General features: G+C 44.1%; 1 protein-coding gene across 1 annotated transcript in view; it reads left to right on the plus strand.

The window, feature by feature from the left end:
• LOC125101694 (WAS/WASL-interacting protein family member 1-like) overlaps window positions 1-18961 on the plus strand; it is a 146495-nt gene that overhangs the window by 68028 nt on the left and 59506 nt on the right. Inside the window, exon 4 of the mRNA XM_047732029.1 lies at window positions 8295-8408. Within this exon, the coding sequence (XP_047587985.1) occupies window positions 8295-8408 (114 nt within the window). The remainder of the gene's footprint in view (window positions 1-8294; window positions 8409-18961) is intronic.

Genomic DNA, 18961 nt, shown 5'->3' on the forward strand with positions numbered 1-18961 from the left:
TTACTAAGTAGGCTCCATACCCAGCATGGAGCCCAACATGGGGCTTGAACTTACGACCCTAAGATAAGACCTGACCCGAGATCAAGAGTCAGATGCTTAACAGACTGAGCCACCAAGGTGTCCCTAGATTTTATACTCTAAATTCCTGGAGGGCTGCTGGCTTCTCTTCCAGGGCATCAGTGAAAAAGATAATGTTGCTCAAAAGCATAAGACTCTATTTTATCTGTGGTCTATAATATCAGTGGCTTAAAATATCTGTTTTATTTTATGATATTTCCTCATCTCATAATTGGTATAGCCCTTTGGTTCTGAAATCCAGAGTAGAAACAAAGCAAGTGCTTCAGGTTTAAAGCTAACAAAGAAGTTTAAGAATAGAAAGACTTAGCTTCTTTAAAAAAGAACTAGGCCAGATATGAATTATACTCAGAAAAAGAAATTTGCCCAAGAGATTATTCTCATGTGCATCTTTCTTGGAGCAGCTCTGTTTCCTCAAACACCCTTGTCTCTTTTCTCTTCCTTGAAGCATCTGCTGCCTTTGGCTTCTAGCCTGACCCCTTTCTCTTGGCGTTCTTGCTTCTTTGTCATTCCTTTCCTGTTGTCCTTTGGATTCTTCATCTTCTTCCCACTGTCATAAGATGACGTTCTCCTTAGGGGACCATCCCTGGTCCTTTTTATCCTTTTAGGATAATCCTATTTTTGCCTCTGCCTTCAACTACCATTTGTATATCTTCATGTATGCCCAGTTAATACACCTCTAGCTGGGACCTCTCTTGTGGGTCCAGTGTTGCTAACTTCAAACTGGATATCTTCATTTGGATGTTTGCTATGTTCTTGCAACTAAGTGAATAGAAAAAATGAAAGAAGCCTTTTTTACAGTTGCTTCTTCATGGAGCTTCTGCCTCAGAGCATATGACAGTCCGTGAGTCCATGTTTGAATATTGGCTAGGTTACCCAACCAGTTTTTCTTGCCTTGTCACATTGGCTAGTACCTCCAAGCCAATGTTGGCTTGTTCCTGGCCTTAGATAGAAATTATTCAATCTTCACCAGTAAGTGTATTGTTAGTTGTAAATGTTTTTATAGATACTCTTTATTATGAAGATTTTAAGAATAAAGTTTAAAAACATTTTCATTAGCTAACTATATATTTTTTTAATGTTTAGAGGATTTCTACTGGAAAAAAAAACAAAAACAAAAATCCACCTTAAACTTTGAAAAGATTTTGTTTTATTTATTTTAAAATTTATTTTTAGAGAGAGAGTGAGAGAGTGTGCCAGCAGGGAGAAAGGCAGAGGGAGACAGAGTCTCAAGTAGACTCCAGACTGAGCATGGATTACCATGCTGAGCTTGATCTCATGACCCTGGGATCATGATCTGAGGCAAAATCAAGAGTCGGATGCTTAACCAACTGAGCCACCTAGACACCCTGTGTTTTATTAATTTTTAAAAATGATCTCTACACCTGACATGGGGCTCAAACTCATGACCCTGAGATCAAAAGTTTGATGCTCTACTGACTGAGACAGTCAGGTATCCCTATCTTAAATAAATTTAGGGACATATAAAATTTGTATTATCAATGAAATTGTTAGGGTCAAAGAAGCTTTCACAACTGAAGAGAAAAAGATAGTCGAGGTATGGTTTGGAGGAAACGAGCCTGTTATTTAGTTTAATGATGGTTGGTGCTAATTTTTCATTTGCTGGATGGATGTGGAAGTGGTAAATTTAATTTTGCTACTTTTTCATTTTGGGACATTAAACCTATTTTCCTGTTTTTAAATCAGGAGACTCAGAATAATTTTGGAGTTTTGTAAATATCATGTTATTTGTGTGTGTGTGTGTGTGTGCGCGCGAGCAAGAGTGAGAGAGAGAGAGTGAGAGAGAGAGATGATCATCCTCCCTGGAACTGTAAAGTCTAAGCAATTTGGAATTGAATTTAATTCCTTTTTTTCATAATTAAGAAAATTAAAAACCCGGTTTAGTCCCTAAGGAGGCCTCTGGAAAAGCCTGGAAATTCTTGTTCTCATCAGAATCGTATGTTAAAACGTTATGAATCTTGCAAATACAAATGACCATCAGTGGACCGTGATTAATTCCGGGACTGGGTCATACACCCAGTTCTTGCTTGACTGAAGTAAAAGACTCTTGAAAGGCTATGGTGGTACAGGATTTTTTTTTTTTTTTAAGTATGAAAATTCCTTTTACTCTATTTTTTATTTTTTAAGATCTTATTATTTAGAGAGAGAGTGTGCAAGTGGTGGGAAGGGCAGAGGGAGAGAGAGAGAATCTCAAGCAGACCCTGTGCTAAGCCTGGAGCCCGATGTGGGGCTTAATCCCAGGACCCTGGGATCATGACCTGAGCTGAAGGCAGAGGCTTTAACCCACTGAGCCACCCACGCGCCCCCATGTGCATTCTTTAAGTCTTTTAGGTGGAAGGTTAAAGGACATGACTGGTTAGAATTTTAAAGATGCCCTAACACAGAGTAGGCACTCAGCAACCATTTGTTGACAGAAAGAGATGGGGGGAAATGTGTTGAAATGTTATTTACTCCTTTTTCTCTTTTTCTCCATGAAAAGTGAGTGCATCCTCAAGGTCCCTATTAGCTCTAAAATTCTTAGAGTTCAAAAATCTAAAATTATGGAGTGCCTGAGTGGCTCAGTGGGTTAAGCCTCTGCCTTCCGCTCAGGTCATGATCTCAGGGTCCTGGGATGGAGCCCCGTATTGGGCTCTCTATTCAGCAGGGAGCCTGCTTCCCCCTCTCTCTCTGCCTGCCTCTCTGCCTACTTGTGATCTCTCTCTCTGTCAAATAAATAAATAAAATCTTTTTAAAAAAAATCTAAAAATCAGGGCTTCATTCTGAGACACTTGCCTTCTTCCTTAGGCAGGCCGCTCTATAACTCTCTCTATTCCTTTCCGCCTAATTGTTACTGCAGAGTTTTTTGTCCTGTTTTTCGAGAACTTTCTTCCAAGCTGCCTGATGGTCCAGGGTAGTGTACTGGGAGGAGCGTCCTCTTTGGAATTCAATCTGATTCAAATCTTTTCTCCATCACCTGTTTATTGTATGTATGCTCTTTCGTAAAATTTCTGAACCTCCACTTTTTCATGTATAAATTGGGAGTAGTAAAATCTCCACCTCAAATTTAGTCGTGAGCCTGAAATGCTGTGAAAAGCTTGGCACCGTACCTGGCATATGTTAGGTCTTAAGCAAACTGTTAACCATTTCCACCCTCTCCCCCCTATTCTGACAGCGCTCGATTATCTTTCAAGTGATTAAGACTTTAAAATTAAAATCTGCCTTTATTATCCTAAAAAAAGAAAAGTCACAGCTCACTCCTATTACCCACAACTCCATGTGCTTTTCCCCTGATGTTGTAGGTCAGGACGAATAGTTTTCACTGTGTTCTTCAGGGTTTGTTTCGGAGTCCCTACTGTTTTCGGTCTCCATTGCCCTTCCTTATCCCTATCTGGAGCTGTGGTTGGCTGGATCTTTGTTCTCTATTCTGTTTTTGTACTATCTAGCCAACCATAAGGAAGTCTTTGTTTCTCCATTTCCACTGTTAAGGAGTAAAGACGCATTCTTTTTCTCCTGTCATAGGAGAAAGTAGAGCTTGATTTGGAGAATTTTTCCCCTTTTGAGATTTGCTGAGTATTAAAAAAAAATATTTTTACCGAAGTATAAAGAGCACAAATCATGTTGGGATCTTGGTGCATTTTCCCAAAGTGAGCATACCTGCATGATAAGGATCGTAGTAAATTTAAGGAAAGTCTCTAAGTGCTCTGAGCTTGATTAAGTCTTCTCGCCCTCATCTCCTTCAGATTACCCACCTGTTGTGGGAAGCATTTCAGCTCCCTGGTGCCCTGACCCGCCATCTGCTAGCTGGCTTTGTGTGGACTGGGCTTCACCTGCCCTGCCCTCCCTCTCTTTTCTCTGAGATGGGAAGTGTGGGGTTAAAGAGACTGATGCTTGGTTCGTGATGCCTCCTGGCTTGAGGAGATGTCATAAAGAGCGAATGCCGTATTTCCACCTTCCCTTAACCAGTCTTCCCTTGTGGCCAGCTGCAGATGGGATGCAAAATACAGAGGAAATGCTAAGGGAAAACTGACAGCCTTTTTTCCTTTGCTTTTTCTGGTCTGTTCAACAAAGCGTTGAAGATGTTGAGTACAACAGTGCTGATTTGAGAAGCTAGTGTGAAAAACACTGTGTTTATGATTGAGATAAAAAAACTAAACTTAGACTTTTTAAAATGAGGCGTAAGCGAGGATGTTGTGAATAGTGGTTAGTTTTATATGGTGTGTAGGGCAGAGGTCTGGAGGAAATGGACTTAAATCAAGGCAGAGGGGTGGAGGCTACCTTGTGATTTCCTGTTGGAGAGGGCTCTGGAATATTGGAATGTATGGGTGGCTTTTCGATCTCCTCGATAGTTGGGGTGCTGTGTTTACAGTAGCCACAGTTAGAGGTTGGAGTTGACCTTGCCTTAATTTCTTTTGTCATTATGTAATTTCCTAAATGCGATGAAAGATACCAGGGTTTTTTGTTTGTTTGTTTGTTTGTTTGTTTGTTTTTACTGCCATTCATTTAATGGGAAGGGATGGATTATACAGACATTCTGGTATAAATTATGAGATTTTTGAGTAGTGCTAACACTCAATTTTTTCAGACCAAAGGCATCCCAGTGCTCCTACTTAGTAGTTGTGGGACCACAAATAAAGGGTTGTTGGGAGGATGATTGTTGGGGGGAGGTAAGATATATGAAGGGCTTTATAAATTGTGTGATGTCATGTAACAGGGCGAGCTGTTACACTTCCTGTGGCATTTCTACTAGTGTATTGAGCTCACATCTTCCGCGCCTTCTCTTGCTTCCAGACCTCCATGTCTCTCAGTTACTTGGGGGCCACTGGGTAGAATTACCTTGTTTGTATTCTGCTGTTTTTTCTAGTTTTCAGTGCTGTCTGTCTCAGTAGGTGATGCTGGTTGAGATGAAGGGGGAAATCCTGAGAGGTGGGGAGGTTTTGCATTATTTGAGAGCAAGCTTTTTGAGAAACTGCAGATTTAGAAGGGGATGCTGAAGGTAAAAGGCAAAGCTGGGAAACAGAATCAGTCCAGGTGTGGCGGGGGGCATGGGGCAGGGCAGTGGGTTGGGCTGAGTGCCTTGCTACTCCTGTACCCAACAGTATCCCGATCCCCTTAGAAAGGGGAGAAATGCCCCAGGCCTCTCATTGTCTGCATGGCCAGAGCTCTGCCTCAGGACAGGGCAAGAGCGTACTCATCTCTGTACTGGCTCCAGAAGTGGATGGCTCACCCCAATTCCTGTGACCTCCATTCTGCTTCCTCCTCTGAACTGGGAGTGGTGATGTGGGCCTGAGATCCTGCCTTGGTTACCACCTTCAGGAGGTCTGACCCTGGTGCTGCTGGGCCTTGTTTGGCCTTTAGTCCCTGAGCAGTATCAGTTGTGGGGGTCTTTGCCTTGTCGCCAGAACAAGTTGCTTCTGCCTAGGTAGCTTATCAGATAAGTTTTTGATGATCTTCTCTCTTCTTGTGTCTCAAGATGTGCCATGTAACAGAATCTTATTTTGTTGTTGGTGGTGGCTTTAACAACATAAAATTATTTTCTCTCCGTTTCAGAGACTGGAATCCAGGATCAAGGTTCCGGAAGGTTTGGTTTCATCAGAGGCCACTCTCCTTGGCCTGCCATGCCACCTTCTTGCTACCCCTTTACTGTGTCATCCTGCCATACAGGCCCAGCCTGTGTCGCTCTGTGTGGCCCAATCTCTTCTTTTTTCTTCTTGTTTTTAAAAAGCTGCTTCAAATTCTATTAAATTCAGTTCAGTTTTTTTATGACATCTGTACACCAAAAAAATCAGTTCTGTATAATAAAGAATATTTCAGTCTAAAATGGAAATTTAGAAACTGGAAGAAGGATAAGTGCTCTGTCCATCGTTGTTAGGATAATTTTTAGAAGGGTAGTGGTGTGAGTTACCTATTGTCCTGCAAGCAATTACCCCATCAGTTAAAGGCTTGCAGCAATAGTTACTTTCCCACAGCTTCTGTGGGGCAGGAATCTGGTCTCGGCATGGCTGGGAGCCTGGGACTCAGGGTCTGTGTCCCAGGCTGCTGTCATCATGGAGTTCCCTGCGGGAGGACCTGCTTCCAAGCTCACGCACGGGGTTGCTGCCAATTAGAACCTTGCTTTACCTGGTGTGGGAAGTCTGTCTCTGTTTAGAGATCTTGTCGTAAACTGGGTACTAATTTATAACCTTCTGTCAGTCTGCAGTTTGATACTGGGATTTGCTCAAAGATGGATAGGCTTTTTAAAAAACACCTTCATTGAGGTATATGGATATACTTAAGAAATATGATTTGAATTCTGATCTTACTGAAGCGAATGAGAAGGAAAAGCTTTGTTTGCAACCACTTACTCTCATGTGATCATATAGCCTTCCATGATACCAGAGCATTTTCTTAACAAGAAATTCTTACGTCATAACTTGATTCCTAAGCATTTTACATTTATGTTAAATATTTGAAAAAAATTGAGCTTTTTTTTTTAAAGATTTTATTTATTTGAGAGAGAAGGCACGAGAGAGGGGAGGGTCAAGGGAGAAGCAGACTCCCCACTAAGTAGGGAGCCTGGTGTGGGGACTCCATCCAGTGACTCTGGGATTATGACCTGAGCCAAAGGCAGATGCTTAACTGACTGAGCCACACAGGTGCCCAAAATTGGTGAACTTTGATAGATAGAGCCAGGATCCTGAAACTGCATTTCTCCAGAGAGCTGGTCGGTGCCAGTCAAGTGGTACAGGGTATTTCTCTCTCTTTTTTTCAGAAACTTACTATGGGTGTTTCATGGTTCCATACTCTACAATTATGAGTTTAATTTACAAAGATATATATATATATATGTATGTATGTATATGTATGTATATATATATATGTATATACATACACACACACACACACAATCTTCTATTATGTATGTAACATGCAAAATAATCTATTTACGATATGCATAAGTTGGGGGCACCTGGGTGGCTCAGTTGGTTAAGTGTCAGCCTTCAACTCAGGTCATGATCCTGGGGTCCTGGGATCGAGCATCGTGTTGGGATCCCTGCTTAGTGGGGAGCCTGCTTCTTCTCCTTCTGTTCCTTCCCCCTGCTTGTGCATGCCCTCTCTCTCTCTCTCTCTCAAGTAAATAAATAAAAGAAAAAACAATGTGCATAATCTTTATGTATAGAATATACATATACTCCTCTGTTACAGACTATATAAAATTTAATTACATATATAATCTTCTTATGTAATACATATTTCTCCTATATATAATTTTCTGTTACATATATACTTTAGATCTGTAACATGTAACCTATTTGCGTATATATGTAATCTCCTATTTTGTGTGTATGTGTATATATTCCAGTCTGAGATACAAGCTCATGAGGAGCAGACGTCATAAGTCACTTTCATACCCGGTAGTACCTGGTGTAGAAGTTAAGGTTCATGGTAACGTCCTCAACGAATGCTTGGAGGTTTGATTGCACTGATTCCTTTGATGAAGGTTGTATTTCACAGCCATAGGTTGTGGGGAGGAAAATCTACAAATGTAGGCTCTCCTGGGATTAGTGACATTTAGGAGAAGCAGCGCTGCGATGTGTCCCGAGTCACCACATCTCTGAATTCCAGGCCTCTATGTTGCATGCCCCCAGGGACACCGGTCACATTTCCTACTTGCTTCTCCTGAATTCCCCTCGCCCCCATGCGAGAGGAGTTGAGTGTGCGTGAAGTTAAGTGTGCTGTGTGAGACGATGAGACCATTTTGGCCTCTTGCATGGCAACCAGCTTCCGTCCTCTTCTGGGGCTTGGTTCTGGAGGTGAGGCCCTCTTGGCGTGCCCTCACCAGAAGTGCCCCTTCCCCTCGACTGTAATTAGGTTGGAGTGAAGTACCATTATCAGCATTTCTGTAGTTGGCATAGTTTTTTCCCTTTATGAAAAATGCCTTGATTTTGGTGCCCAAGCTGTCTTGATTATTTTGAAGTTTTTCTTCTGTTTTCTACAGAAAGGTTACATAATGCTGCTCCTTAATGGGGATAATGGTGATTCTTGGCATCTTCCCAGGGTCTTTGAGCTCAGGTAGAGGTTGTTCAGGCTGAGCGTGGCACTCAGGACAATCAGATTCAAAAAGAAAAACTTTTGGAAAGAATGAGATGAAGGGAGCTATAGTAGATAATGTCTTAGTTTGGCGGCTGTAATGGAATTACTGTAACTGTGTGTCTTAAACAGCAAGCATCTGTTTCTCCTAGATCTGGAGGCTGGAAATCCAAGGTCAAAGCCCAGGTGAAAGCGGTGTCTGGTGAGAGCCTGCTTCCTGATTCGGAGACGGCCATCTTGTCACTGCATCCGCACGTGGACGAAGGGTGAGTGGGTTCTCTGGGGCCTCTTTTATAAGAGGACTAGTGCCTTTTATGAGGGCTCCACCCTCATAACCTAGTCGCCTACCCCAGGCCGTGCATCCTAATAACATCCCACTGGGGGTTTGGGATTTCAACATAGCAATCTGGGGAGCCACTGGCATTCAGTCCATAACATTTGCCCTGTCCTCCCACCCCCCAAATTCATGTCCTTCTCAAATGCAAAACACATTCATTCATCTGAACGGCCCCAAAAGTCTGAAGTCATTCCACCATCAGCTTAAAAAGTCCAGAGTCTCATCTGAATCCTATCTAAATGAGGTGTGAGTGGGACTTCAGGTGTACGGTTCGTCCTGAGGCAAATTCCTCTCCAGTCATGAACCTGAGAAAGCAAACAAGGTCCAGTCTGCATCTTCAACACTTTGTTAGAAATTACTTCAGCTAACTGCCCAGTTTCATCACTCCCCAGCTCAACCTTCCACAAAGTGCTGGAATGCTAACGCAAGTCAGCCAAGGTCGTTGACACTTAATGGCAAGGATTGCCTTTCTTCATGTTGCTGGTAACTTCATTTCCATCTGAGACCTCATCTCAATGACTGTTATCATCCATAATCCTACACACGCTCTGCTCGCGATCACTTCAGTATTCTCAAAGAAAATGGAAGCTTTCTGTCGTGGTCCTTTCAGGCTGGTTATAACAGAATACCACAGACCGAGTAACTCATAAACAACAGAAGTTTATTTCTCAGAGTTCTGGAGGCTGGACCGCCAAGATTAGGGTGCCTGCATGATCAGGTGAGGGCCCTCTTCCAGGTGGCTAAGTTCTTGTATCTTTATTTGGCAGAAGAGCCTAGAGAACTCTCTGTGCTGTCTTCTATAAGGGCACTAATCTCATGCATGAGGGCTCTACCCTGGTGACCTAATCACCTTCTCAAAGTCCCACCTATTACTGCCATCATGGCAGTTTGGGCAGTTTGGGGTTTCAGGGTATGAATTTTGGGGAGACACAAACATTGAGACCGTACCACTTTCCGTATAGCTCTTTTCTGAGTCCTCTCCAGAATCATCCTTAAAGGTCCAATGTGGTAGTGTGGGGTTTTTCTAGCATGTACCTCCAAACTTTTCCAGCCCCTACCTGTTACCCAGTTCCAAAAGTATTTGTAACAGCAGCACCCCACTTCTCCATATCAGTTTCTTAGTCTGTTCAGGCTGCTGTAGCAAAAATACTGTAAATTTTTGGTTACAATTATTTAACTGTTTGTATGATTTATAATTTTGTTAAACTCTTTGTTTAGGCATGGCACAAATATTTATTTCTCATAGTTCTGGAGGCTGGAAATTCCAAGATCAAAGCCCCAGAGGATTCTGGGAGAGCCTGCTTCCTGCTTTGTAGGCAACTGTCTTCTCGCTGTGTCTTTACATGGCAAGAGGGGAATGGGAGCTCCCTAGGGCCTCTTTTATAAGAGCACTAATCCTACTCATGAGGCCTCCACCTTCCTATACTTTCTGCCTACCCATCCACCACCTCCTGATACCATCACCTTAGGGGTTAAGATTTCAACATACACATGAGGGGAGGGGGACACAAACATTCAGCCCTGAACAGATGCTCCTAAAAGGCCTTTGAGTTCTACTTTTTACCCTAAAGTATTGCTGTTTGTTTAGCACTCTTGTTCTTGGGCTTTGGATTCCTGTGTTTGATGCACTAGGACAGCAGCGTGTATTAATGGCTGAGAACTTGGTTCCCTAGATTCTACACTGTGGTGTGAATCCCAACTCATCAGCTCCCCATCTCTGTGATTTGCTGCCAAGTACTTCAGCTATGTCAAATCTCAGGTTTTCTCATCCTTAAACAGGGGCTACTGATTGTATCCATAGCATTATTGTAAGAATTAAAAAATGAGTTTATGTAAAGTAAAGCCTTGAGTACAATGCTTGGAACTCAGCAAAATCCCAGTATGTGTTAGTTCTTTTTTTTTTTTTTTTAAGATTTTATTTATTTATTTGACAGAGATCACAAGTAGGCAGAGAGGCAGGCAGAGAGAGAGGAAGGGAAGCAGGCTCCCCACTGAGCGGAGAGCCCACGGGACCCTGGGATTGTGACCTGAGCCGAAGGCAGAGGCTTTAACCCACTGAGCCACCCAGGCACCCCAGTATGTGTTAATTCTAGTCACAGAGAACCAAAGACCTGTTCTTTAAGAATAAAGTCAAACCCAGTTACTGTTTATAAACAAGGTCAGTTTCTGCCTCTCCACTTCTAGGTGTTTCTCTCTCTCTTGCAGCGTGTTTATCGTAAGTGGATTCAGCAAGCTGGAACGCGCTAGCAAGCAGGGGACTCCCAAAACATTGAGCAAGAGACTTCTGTCCCCCTAGGCGAAGGATTAGAAAATGTACAAATGGCCAGTAAGCGCGTAAAATGATCCTTAGTATCGCTAATCAAAACCATGATGAAGTACCACTTCACACTCATCAGAATGGCTGTTTCCAAAATGTTTATCCAAACAAGCAAAAAACAGTTTACCCAAACAAAAAACCCAGAACTAATAAATGTTGGCAAAGATGTGGAGACATCGGAACCGTCTTGCTGCACTGTTGGTTGTACTGTGGAATGGTGCAGTCGCTAAGAAAAACATTATGGTGGTTTCTTAAAAAATTAAGAATAGGGTAACCACACGATCTAGCAGTCCCACTTCTGGGTGTATACTCGAAGAGAACTGAGAGCCGGGATTCTCAAACAGGTGTTTGTAGCCTATTTAGAACAGCATTGTTCATGGTGGCCAAAATGTGGAAGCTGTGCTACTGTCCATGGACAGATGAATGAGTAAATAAAATGTGTAAACAGGAGGTGGTATGTACAGACAATGGAATATTATTCAGCCTTAAAAAGGAAGGAAATTCTGACCTATGCTTCAGCATGAATGAACCTTGAGGACCTCATGCTAAGTGAAACAAGCCAGGCACAAAACTGTGTGTGTTACCACCGAACACCATTTCTAAGAGATATTTGGAGTAGTCAAATTCATAGAGACAGAAAGCAGAATGGTAGTTTCCTGGGGCTGGGGGGGTGGAGGGGGAAGGGAGAGTTAGTGTTTAATGAGCATGGCGTTTCAGTTTTGTAAGATGAAAATGTTCTGGAGACAGATGGTGCTGATGACTATACATGAGTGTGAATGTTCTTAATGCTACTGAGTTGTGCACTTAATGGTTAAAATGGCAAATTTTGTTATGTGTATTTTACCATGATTAAAAATATAAATTTTGAGGTGCCTAGGTGGCTCAGTTGGTTAAGCATCTGCCTTCTGCTCAGGTCATGATCTTGGGGTCCTGGGATGGAGCCCCGTTTTGGGCTCCTTGCTCAGCGGGGAGTCTGCTTCGAGGTGTTTCTCCCTACCTTACGCAGCTGTCTCTCCTTGCTCATGTGTGTGGTGTGCACTCATTCTCTCAAATCTGTGAAAAATACAATTTTTTTAAAAAGCCATTTCTCCTGTACAGTTTTACCATGGGGAGTTAAATTAATATATAATAAGTTCAACTCAAGAATAATGTTTTGGTCAGTTTTCCAAAATAGTTTTGATTGCCAGAATTGTTTTCATTCTCTGTAGCAATAATGAAGTGCCTCCCCCACCCGTCACTCTACCTACCCCCCGCCCCCAACCGCAACCTGAGAAATAAGAAACTACTTGAAGTCTTGCTGGGCCATGTCTTTGAAGACAAAATCCTGATGGCCATGGTGGCTGGCATCTTGAGGATTGTGTTAATTTCTTTGCCTCCCCTGACATTTCCAGAAGCTGTTGGATAGTGACGTAAAGGATATGAAAAGTGGAGTGTAGGTCCAGGAGGATCCAGATTCTGGTGGGCCTCAAGCTCATACAATTTGGGGTTCTCTTAAAAGAAGAACACTTTTTTCTCTAATTTCTAATTGTATGCCTGTTGTGAACACACGTGGGGGCCCTTCCCAAGGCCTCAAAGGATCCTGAAGCTTAAGCTTCCTTAGTTTAACGTACCTTGTCTCTGTTCCAAAAGGAGAGGCAGAATAAAGGAACTGCCTGTAGCAAACTGCTTACTTCCTCTGAGCTTTATTCTCGGAAGCAAAAAGATCTGGAAAAATGCGTTGCCTTCGGAAGACTGACAGTTAGTTGGGAAGCTCAGGGGGATGGAAAATGATTTATGCAGTTGAATCTCACTCTAGTCCATGTTTAATTTAACCCTTTTTCCAAACTTCAATTTGGCAATTATTTGTACTGTAATTTAGCATTACGAAATCACCTTTGACCCAAACCAATTAATTTTGAATTTCTTGCCTGGAGTGTTGCATTATAAAATTATAGAGGCATCTTCTGAGAAATTGTATAAAATTTCCATGATAATTATGACCTTGAGGTATTCTCGTGTCAAAGAAGATGTGTCACCTTCTCTTCTTTGTCTGGTAATTACCCCCCCCATTTGTCTTCATATCTATTTCCTTACTTAGAAAAATACTTCATCAATCAGAGATTAGAATAATCTCATTACCTATGGGAATTCCTCAGTGTCAGTCAGGCCTTTGATGGAGCTGTTAGGGAGCCTTTGTCATTGAAAGCATCGCTTAGTGACCAGATGGACTCACTGGGAGCAACTTGCAGAATGTCAGGCAGGAAGACATTTAATGAGCCGTGACACGTGCGGAGTAAGCAATAGTGCAATTCTGGTTTTCTTGTTGCTTTGTTTTACTTCCAATAATAGCATAATTTTTTTTTGGCATGAAAAATAGAGCTTTCAGAAATAACGTGTATTTACTTCCTATCATGAAAATGGAAAAATCAAAGAATAGACCGTGTTCTTTTTTTTGCAGCAGGGCTCATGATGAGGAGGGAGCGCAGTCCTTGCGATGCCTAATGGAGTCAGGGCAGCTGCTGTTCAGACTTGAACTCAGCCAAATCCCTTAGTTTTAATGTAGATTTGAGCGGCCAGATTGCCTATTGTTCAGATGCCAGTTGGACACTGGGGTGTATTTGCCAAACTCATTTTCACTTCTTGGACAAAACTAGAATCTGGATCCTAAATTAAAGGTGAAAAAAAAAGGTCTTCTAAGCCAATTAAACGCTATTATCACTCATGTAGGGATTTTACACTGTGTTGGGCTATTTGAATGATAGAAAATGATTGAAAAAAATCTAGCCCCTCCCCCCAGAGATTTTGGGGAGACTTTATAAAACTCATTTGTGTTTGTGGTGAATTGAGCACTCCTCTGCTTATTTTAGACTCTGGAAAGATGAGATTGAAAGGAGTTCAAAATCTGTTCTTTTACATGTAGTAACCATTTCCATTGGATTGAATTTAGCCAAATTATTTTTGGCTTGATCTGCACTCCAAAGAAAAAGGGTGTGGTGGAAAAAAATGATACTGAGAATGAGTAAAACAAGGAGGAATTTTGTATTGTTCTGAGTTTCTGGTCAGTGGAAGACTTAAAAAAAAAAAAAAAACTTTGTTCATTTCACAGCTTTGATTTGGTCCGTTAAATCTTTTCAAATCCACACCTTAAGGTTCTAAACTTCGTTACCAGGGGCTACTTGGTAGATAGACACCCTTTAGTTTAAATTCTTAAACCACTTCAATTAAAATATGAACAATAAGATTTGTGTTAAAATGAACTTCTCTGTACGTTTTCCTTCTTCATCTGAAGATTCATGCTGTTGCTGTGATGTGAGTCCTAATTCGGTCAGTTTGGAAATTCTTACTTTTAGCATGAGAGGAAAATAGCTTTCAAATGAATAAATCATCTCGGTTGAAACAATTTTATATTGGAATTTGTTGGCAGATTGGCCAGGAGCCAGTGTTTTGGCTTTCTTCTACATTTCCCTAGACTTTTTTTTTTTTTTTTAATTAACATATAATGTATTATTTGCTTCAGGAGTACAGGTCTGTGAATCATCAGGCTTACACATTTCACAGCACTCAACATAGCACATACCCTCCCCAGTGTCCATCACCCGGCCACCCCATCCCCCCTGCCCCCGGCAACCCTCAGTTTGTTTTGTGAGATTAAGAGTCTCTTACGGTTTGTCTCCCTTCTAATCCCATCTTGTTTCATTTTTTCCTTCATTACTCCCGCCAAACCTCCCACTCTGCCTCTCAAATTCCTCATATCAGGGAGATCATATGATAATTGTCTCTCTGATTGACTTATTTCGCTCAGCAGAATACCCTCTAGTTCCATCCACGTTGTTGCAAATGGCAAGATTTTGTGTGTTTTTTTTTTTTTGATGGCTGCATAATTTTCCACTGTATATATATGCCACATCTTCTTTGTCCACTCATCTGCTCATGGGCATCTAGATTCTTTCCATAGTTTGACTACTGTGGACATTGCTGCTATCTACAGTGCTTATTCACTGGGGGAGGAAAGCCTTTCCTGGGACCTCCCAGAGGGTGTAGGCTCCTGCCCCCTCGTCCTGTTTCAGGCCTCCATCACCCTAGCGCAAGCCACACTTTGCACCTGGGACCGTCTTAGCTGCGGTCTCCTGGGCATGTTTATACAGCAGGCAGGATCCCATTGGTTAACCTAATTCAGCAGGGAAGGATGTCACTGACCTTTTTAGCTCACTATCCCTTCGTTACCGGAATTATAGAGTTGTAATAGTTCTATTACCTACGAGGTGCTGGTTGCTGTATCCAGGTTTTTGTGTAATTTTTTTTTCATGTGAGCTCCACACCCCGGGAGGGGCTTGAACTCACCACCCTGAGATCAAGGTTGGCGTGCTCTGCTGACTGAGCCAGCCAGTCTTGCATAATTTTGTTTCAGACTTATTGGGGGGAAGCATCATCCTTTCCATTATACAGGTAAGGAAGGCCAGATTCCTGCAAGATAAGAGACTTAGAACCACATGGATGGGAAGAGGCAGGACAGGGATTCACACACAGGTTCTGGGGCCCTCCCTTCCCTGCGCCCTCTGAGCCTTCCACAGAGCCCAGGGACTTTTAGAGATCTTCCTGTCTGGTTTTCAGCACTGGATATGCGAGTCGTCTGGGGAATTCAAGACCACGTTTTCCTTGGTCTCATCTCAGGCGGCTCCTCTCAACCTCTGGGGGTGGGGCCCAGGCCTGCTGATTCTGTTGATTCTGCTATGCAGGAGGTAGGAACGTCCAGGGAGGCCAGAGGAAGGGGGTGCATCGCACTGCCTCGGCTTTCAGGGAGTCTGAATGAAGCCCAGCAACCCCTGGCAGGTCAGTCAGTCCTCAGCTACAAGCCGGGACTTGACCCAAGGTCTTCTGGCGGCCCTTTTGGTCTCTTCCTGTTCGCATTCCAAATCCTGACAATAGTCTGGCTGGTACAGAACACACGGGAGAGGCTCACTTCATCTTCGGGTTTGGGAGAGCAGGAGGGGGCCATGTTGCAGAGCCCCCTTTGGTGTGAGGAGGAACGGGGCAGTGTGACTGGCAGTGACCGTTTCAGCTTGGGGGCTCGGGACTTTGTTCAGCTGCGGGCAGGGGGGCTGTCTTCGCGCTCCGAAGTTTTGCTGAAACTCCTCTTGACTGGATGTGGGACCTCGGGATAAATTTTCCCTGGCTCTTTTTGTTCCGTGATGTTTCTCAGTATTTTCTTCTGGTTCACAGCCTTGGGATTTAGCTTGGTTCATTTTATTTCTCAAATCCATTGAGGTTTCCTTTCAGAAATCTTAAGCTTATTTCTTTTTCCTCCTGTTGAGACCTCTTTTCCTCTGATGGCTCCTTTCCCATAGCTTTTGGACCCGTTATTGTTTCAGATCTGAATTTTTAAAAAAGTTTTCTTCTGTCCAACAAATCAGGTTTCTTCTGGGGCCAGTTCTGTTTGTTCATTACAGCCCTTCCTTTCATGTTCTGGCTTTTCCTCCGATGATTTGTGATCTTCACTCACTGGTGGTGGGTTCTGATGAATGCCCTCCATTGATAAGCTGAGAAGTTGGCTTTGATCTTCTCTGCAGGTGTAGAGACCGCTTTCAAAACAGGCCTCTTGGAAGTAGCAGGCAGACCCTGCTTCCCTCCATAATTGTCAGAGAAGGGGGGTGCCTGTAAGTGTGTCTTAACTTCAGAGTTGGGGGGGGGGGCTGCCTTTTTTGATGTGGAGGTTTCGACCTGCCTTTAACTCCTCTCCCACACATACACTGGGATTTCCCCCAGCCGTGGTGCCCATTTTCTTGGTTTTAATCAATGGGTTCAGTTTTTTGCTGTGGCTCCCAGCCCTGAAGGGTCTGTTTTTGTGGGAAGGAAAAGGGGAAGGAGATGGCAGGGGGGCATGGAGGGTTCAGCCCTAATGCATTCTGTTCTTTGCTCCATGTGCTCTCACCTACCCAGTGCCCAGGCCTGCCCGTTATCTTTGCCTCCTCCCCAGAACTCCCTGGAAGGATAGTGCACACCTCCAGAAGCACGGATCTCCGCTTTTCCTGTTTCCAGCACTGCTGTTTGTTTGACTGGCTTTCTTTAAAAGAAGTTTTGTTCCTGTCTTTCTCGCGCTGACTTGGATAGAGGCAGCCTTTGCTCCTCCTGCCTCCCGGAGTTGGAAGCCAGGCAGAGGCCCGGAGCGGAGCATAGGGCATCTGCTCTGGGTTGTGCCCTAAGTGGCCCCTTGATGTCCCCGCGCCCCTGCAGGGTGGGGTCCTGCAGGACAGTCCCCTCTTCCCAGGGGTAGCTGCTGGCCTGGGAGGCTTGCCTCTGCCCCTGGGTTTGGGATTTGTTACGGAGCCATTTCTGTTGGAGATGCAGGGTGAGAGGGGCTGTGGAGGGAGGAATGGCAAGGGCCCGTCTGCGGAGATGTTTTCTGGTCAGCTTTGTGAAGCCGTGCCTGTGTGAGCGAGGACAGAGTGGGGTGCTCCGTGTTTCAGATCTGGCCTGGGGCTGGTGTCCAGCATCTTCACCTCTTATTTTTGTACCGGCCACCTTCCCAGGTGCTGCTTGTCCCCCCTTAGCTCCTTGTCGGGGGCTCATCCAGCATCCAGGCTGTCCAGCACCCACAGGCCTTCATGCCGCAAACCTGAGCCCAGGGCGGAGGAGAAGTCCCAGCACCACACAGTCTGGCCCTTGTCCCCTTCTTCCGTCTGTCTGTCCACAGACCTCCTGAGATGCTCCTGAGATGCCCCTGAGATGGGAAGCAGAGTTTGGAGAGCGTTAGAGAGGGCCCTGTCCCTACTGAGGCCAAGTAGAGAAGTGTGTAGGTCGAGCTTCCCCACTTCGGTTGCAGCGAGGCAGGAGTGATGGACCGGTGCACAGTGCCGGCAACGCTCACTGGGTCAGGGCTCCCGCTCACACCGGTGATAGGGTGGCTGAGCCGCCGTAGTTTCAGAATTCTGATTTGAGACTTACTCCTGTCCTTAGCAGTGAGAGATTTGGAGCAGACCATACACGGAAAAGAAAAGGGCAGAAGAAAAGGAACATCATGGCCATGGTCATGACCGTGAAGCGCAAGGAAGGGACTAAGAGGGGAGGCAAGGTTCGGTCTTGCCAGAAATGGGCTTGTATTACTGGGGGCACAGGGGCAAGGGAGCTGGTGGGGTGACTCCGGAGGTCCTGGTGTCTTTGGGAAGGTGCGTAAAGACTGTGGGAGAGTTTGGCTGAGACGCCGCAGGATGTTTTTATAGTCCCGTAAATGGTGCAACAGACACATAAACTCAGCATGCTTGAACAGAAAGATCTCGAAATCTTCCATCCAACTTGGCTCCTTGTTTGAGCACAAAACCGGAGGCTATGTTACTATCCTGGCTGCCAGACACACCTGTGAACTGGGGGCAAGGCCTTGACCTCCCGAGGCTCTTGGCTGGGAGTGCCGCCAGGCCGGGGCTCCGGTCCTCTGCTGGCTGGGAGATCCCCACTGGGGTAGTCTCCCACCTGGAGGCGGGAGGGGGCCTGGGATGGGGCGTTCTTCGCATTGGGTGGCTTCTACAGAGAGTTCATCTCATACCTGGAGTTCGTTGAAGTCTTAAAAATTAGGTAATGGAATATGGTTTAATCTTTGTGTCTTCTGAATTTTTGCCTACTTAGCTGCCAGGCTTGCTTGTTAGCGAATAGTGCTATGACCGTTGTTGGTTTTGGCCGGGGCTGGAGAGTTCGACTGACTTCACTAGCAGTGGAGTCTTGGCATGTCTGTCGCATTAGCAGCAGCTAACCTTGTTCTGAGTGTACATTTTTAACAGCTGTTCGAACCTCCAGTTGTGTAATTGGTTCACCTTGTATCAGAGTAGCTCTTTTCTCAAATAGTAGCAGTCTGTAGACAGAGAGCATTAATTAAAAAAAATTGGTGTAAGTGTTTGGTTGGAAAGGAAATTAGAACAGTTGACTTAAGGGCAAGCAAGATATTTTCATTTAAGACTTTCTTTTTAAGTGACAAAAAACATCCAGTGTGTCAAGAAAAGAATGTGGCAGTTATAGGGAAAATTTTTTATATTTATTTATTTATTTTTAAAAAAGATTTATGCATTTGTCAGAGATAGCACAGGCAGGGAGAGCTTTAGGCAGAGGGAGCAACAGGCTCCCTGATGAGCAAGCAGCCTGATGTGGGACTGGATCCCAGGACCCTGGGATCATGATATGAGCCCAAGGCAGACTGACGC

The sequence above is a fragment of the Lutra lutra genome, chromosome 6 (genome assembly GCF_902655055.1).
Source record: "Lutra lutra chromosome 6, mLutLut1.2, whole genome shotgun sequence".
In the NCBI taxonomy this organism is placed as follows: Eukaryota; Metazoa; Chordata; class Mammalia; order Carnivora; family Mustelidae; genus Lutra; species Lutra lutra.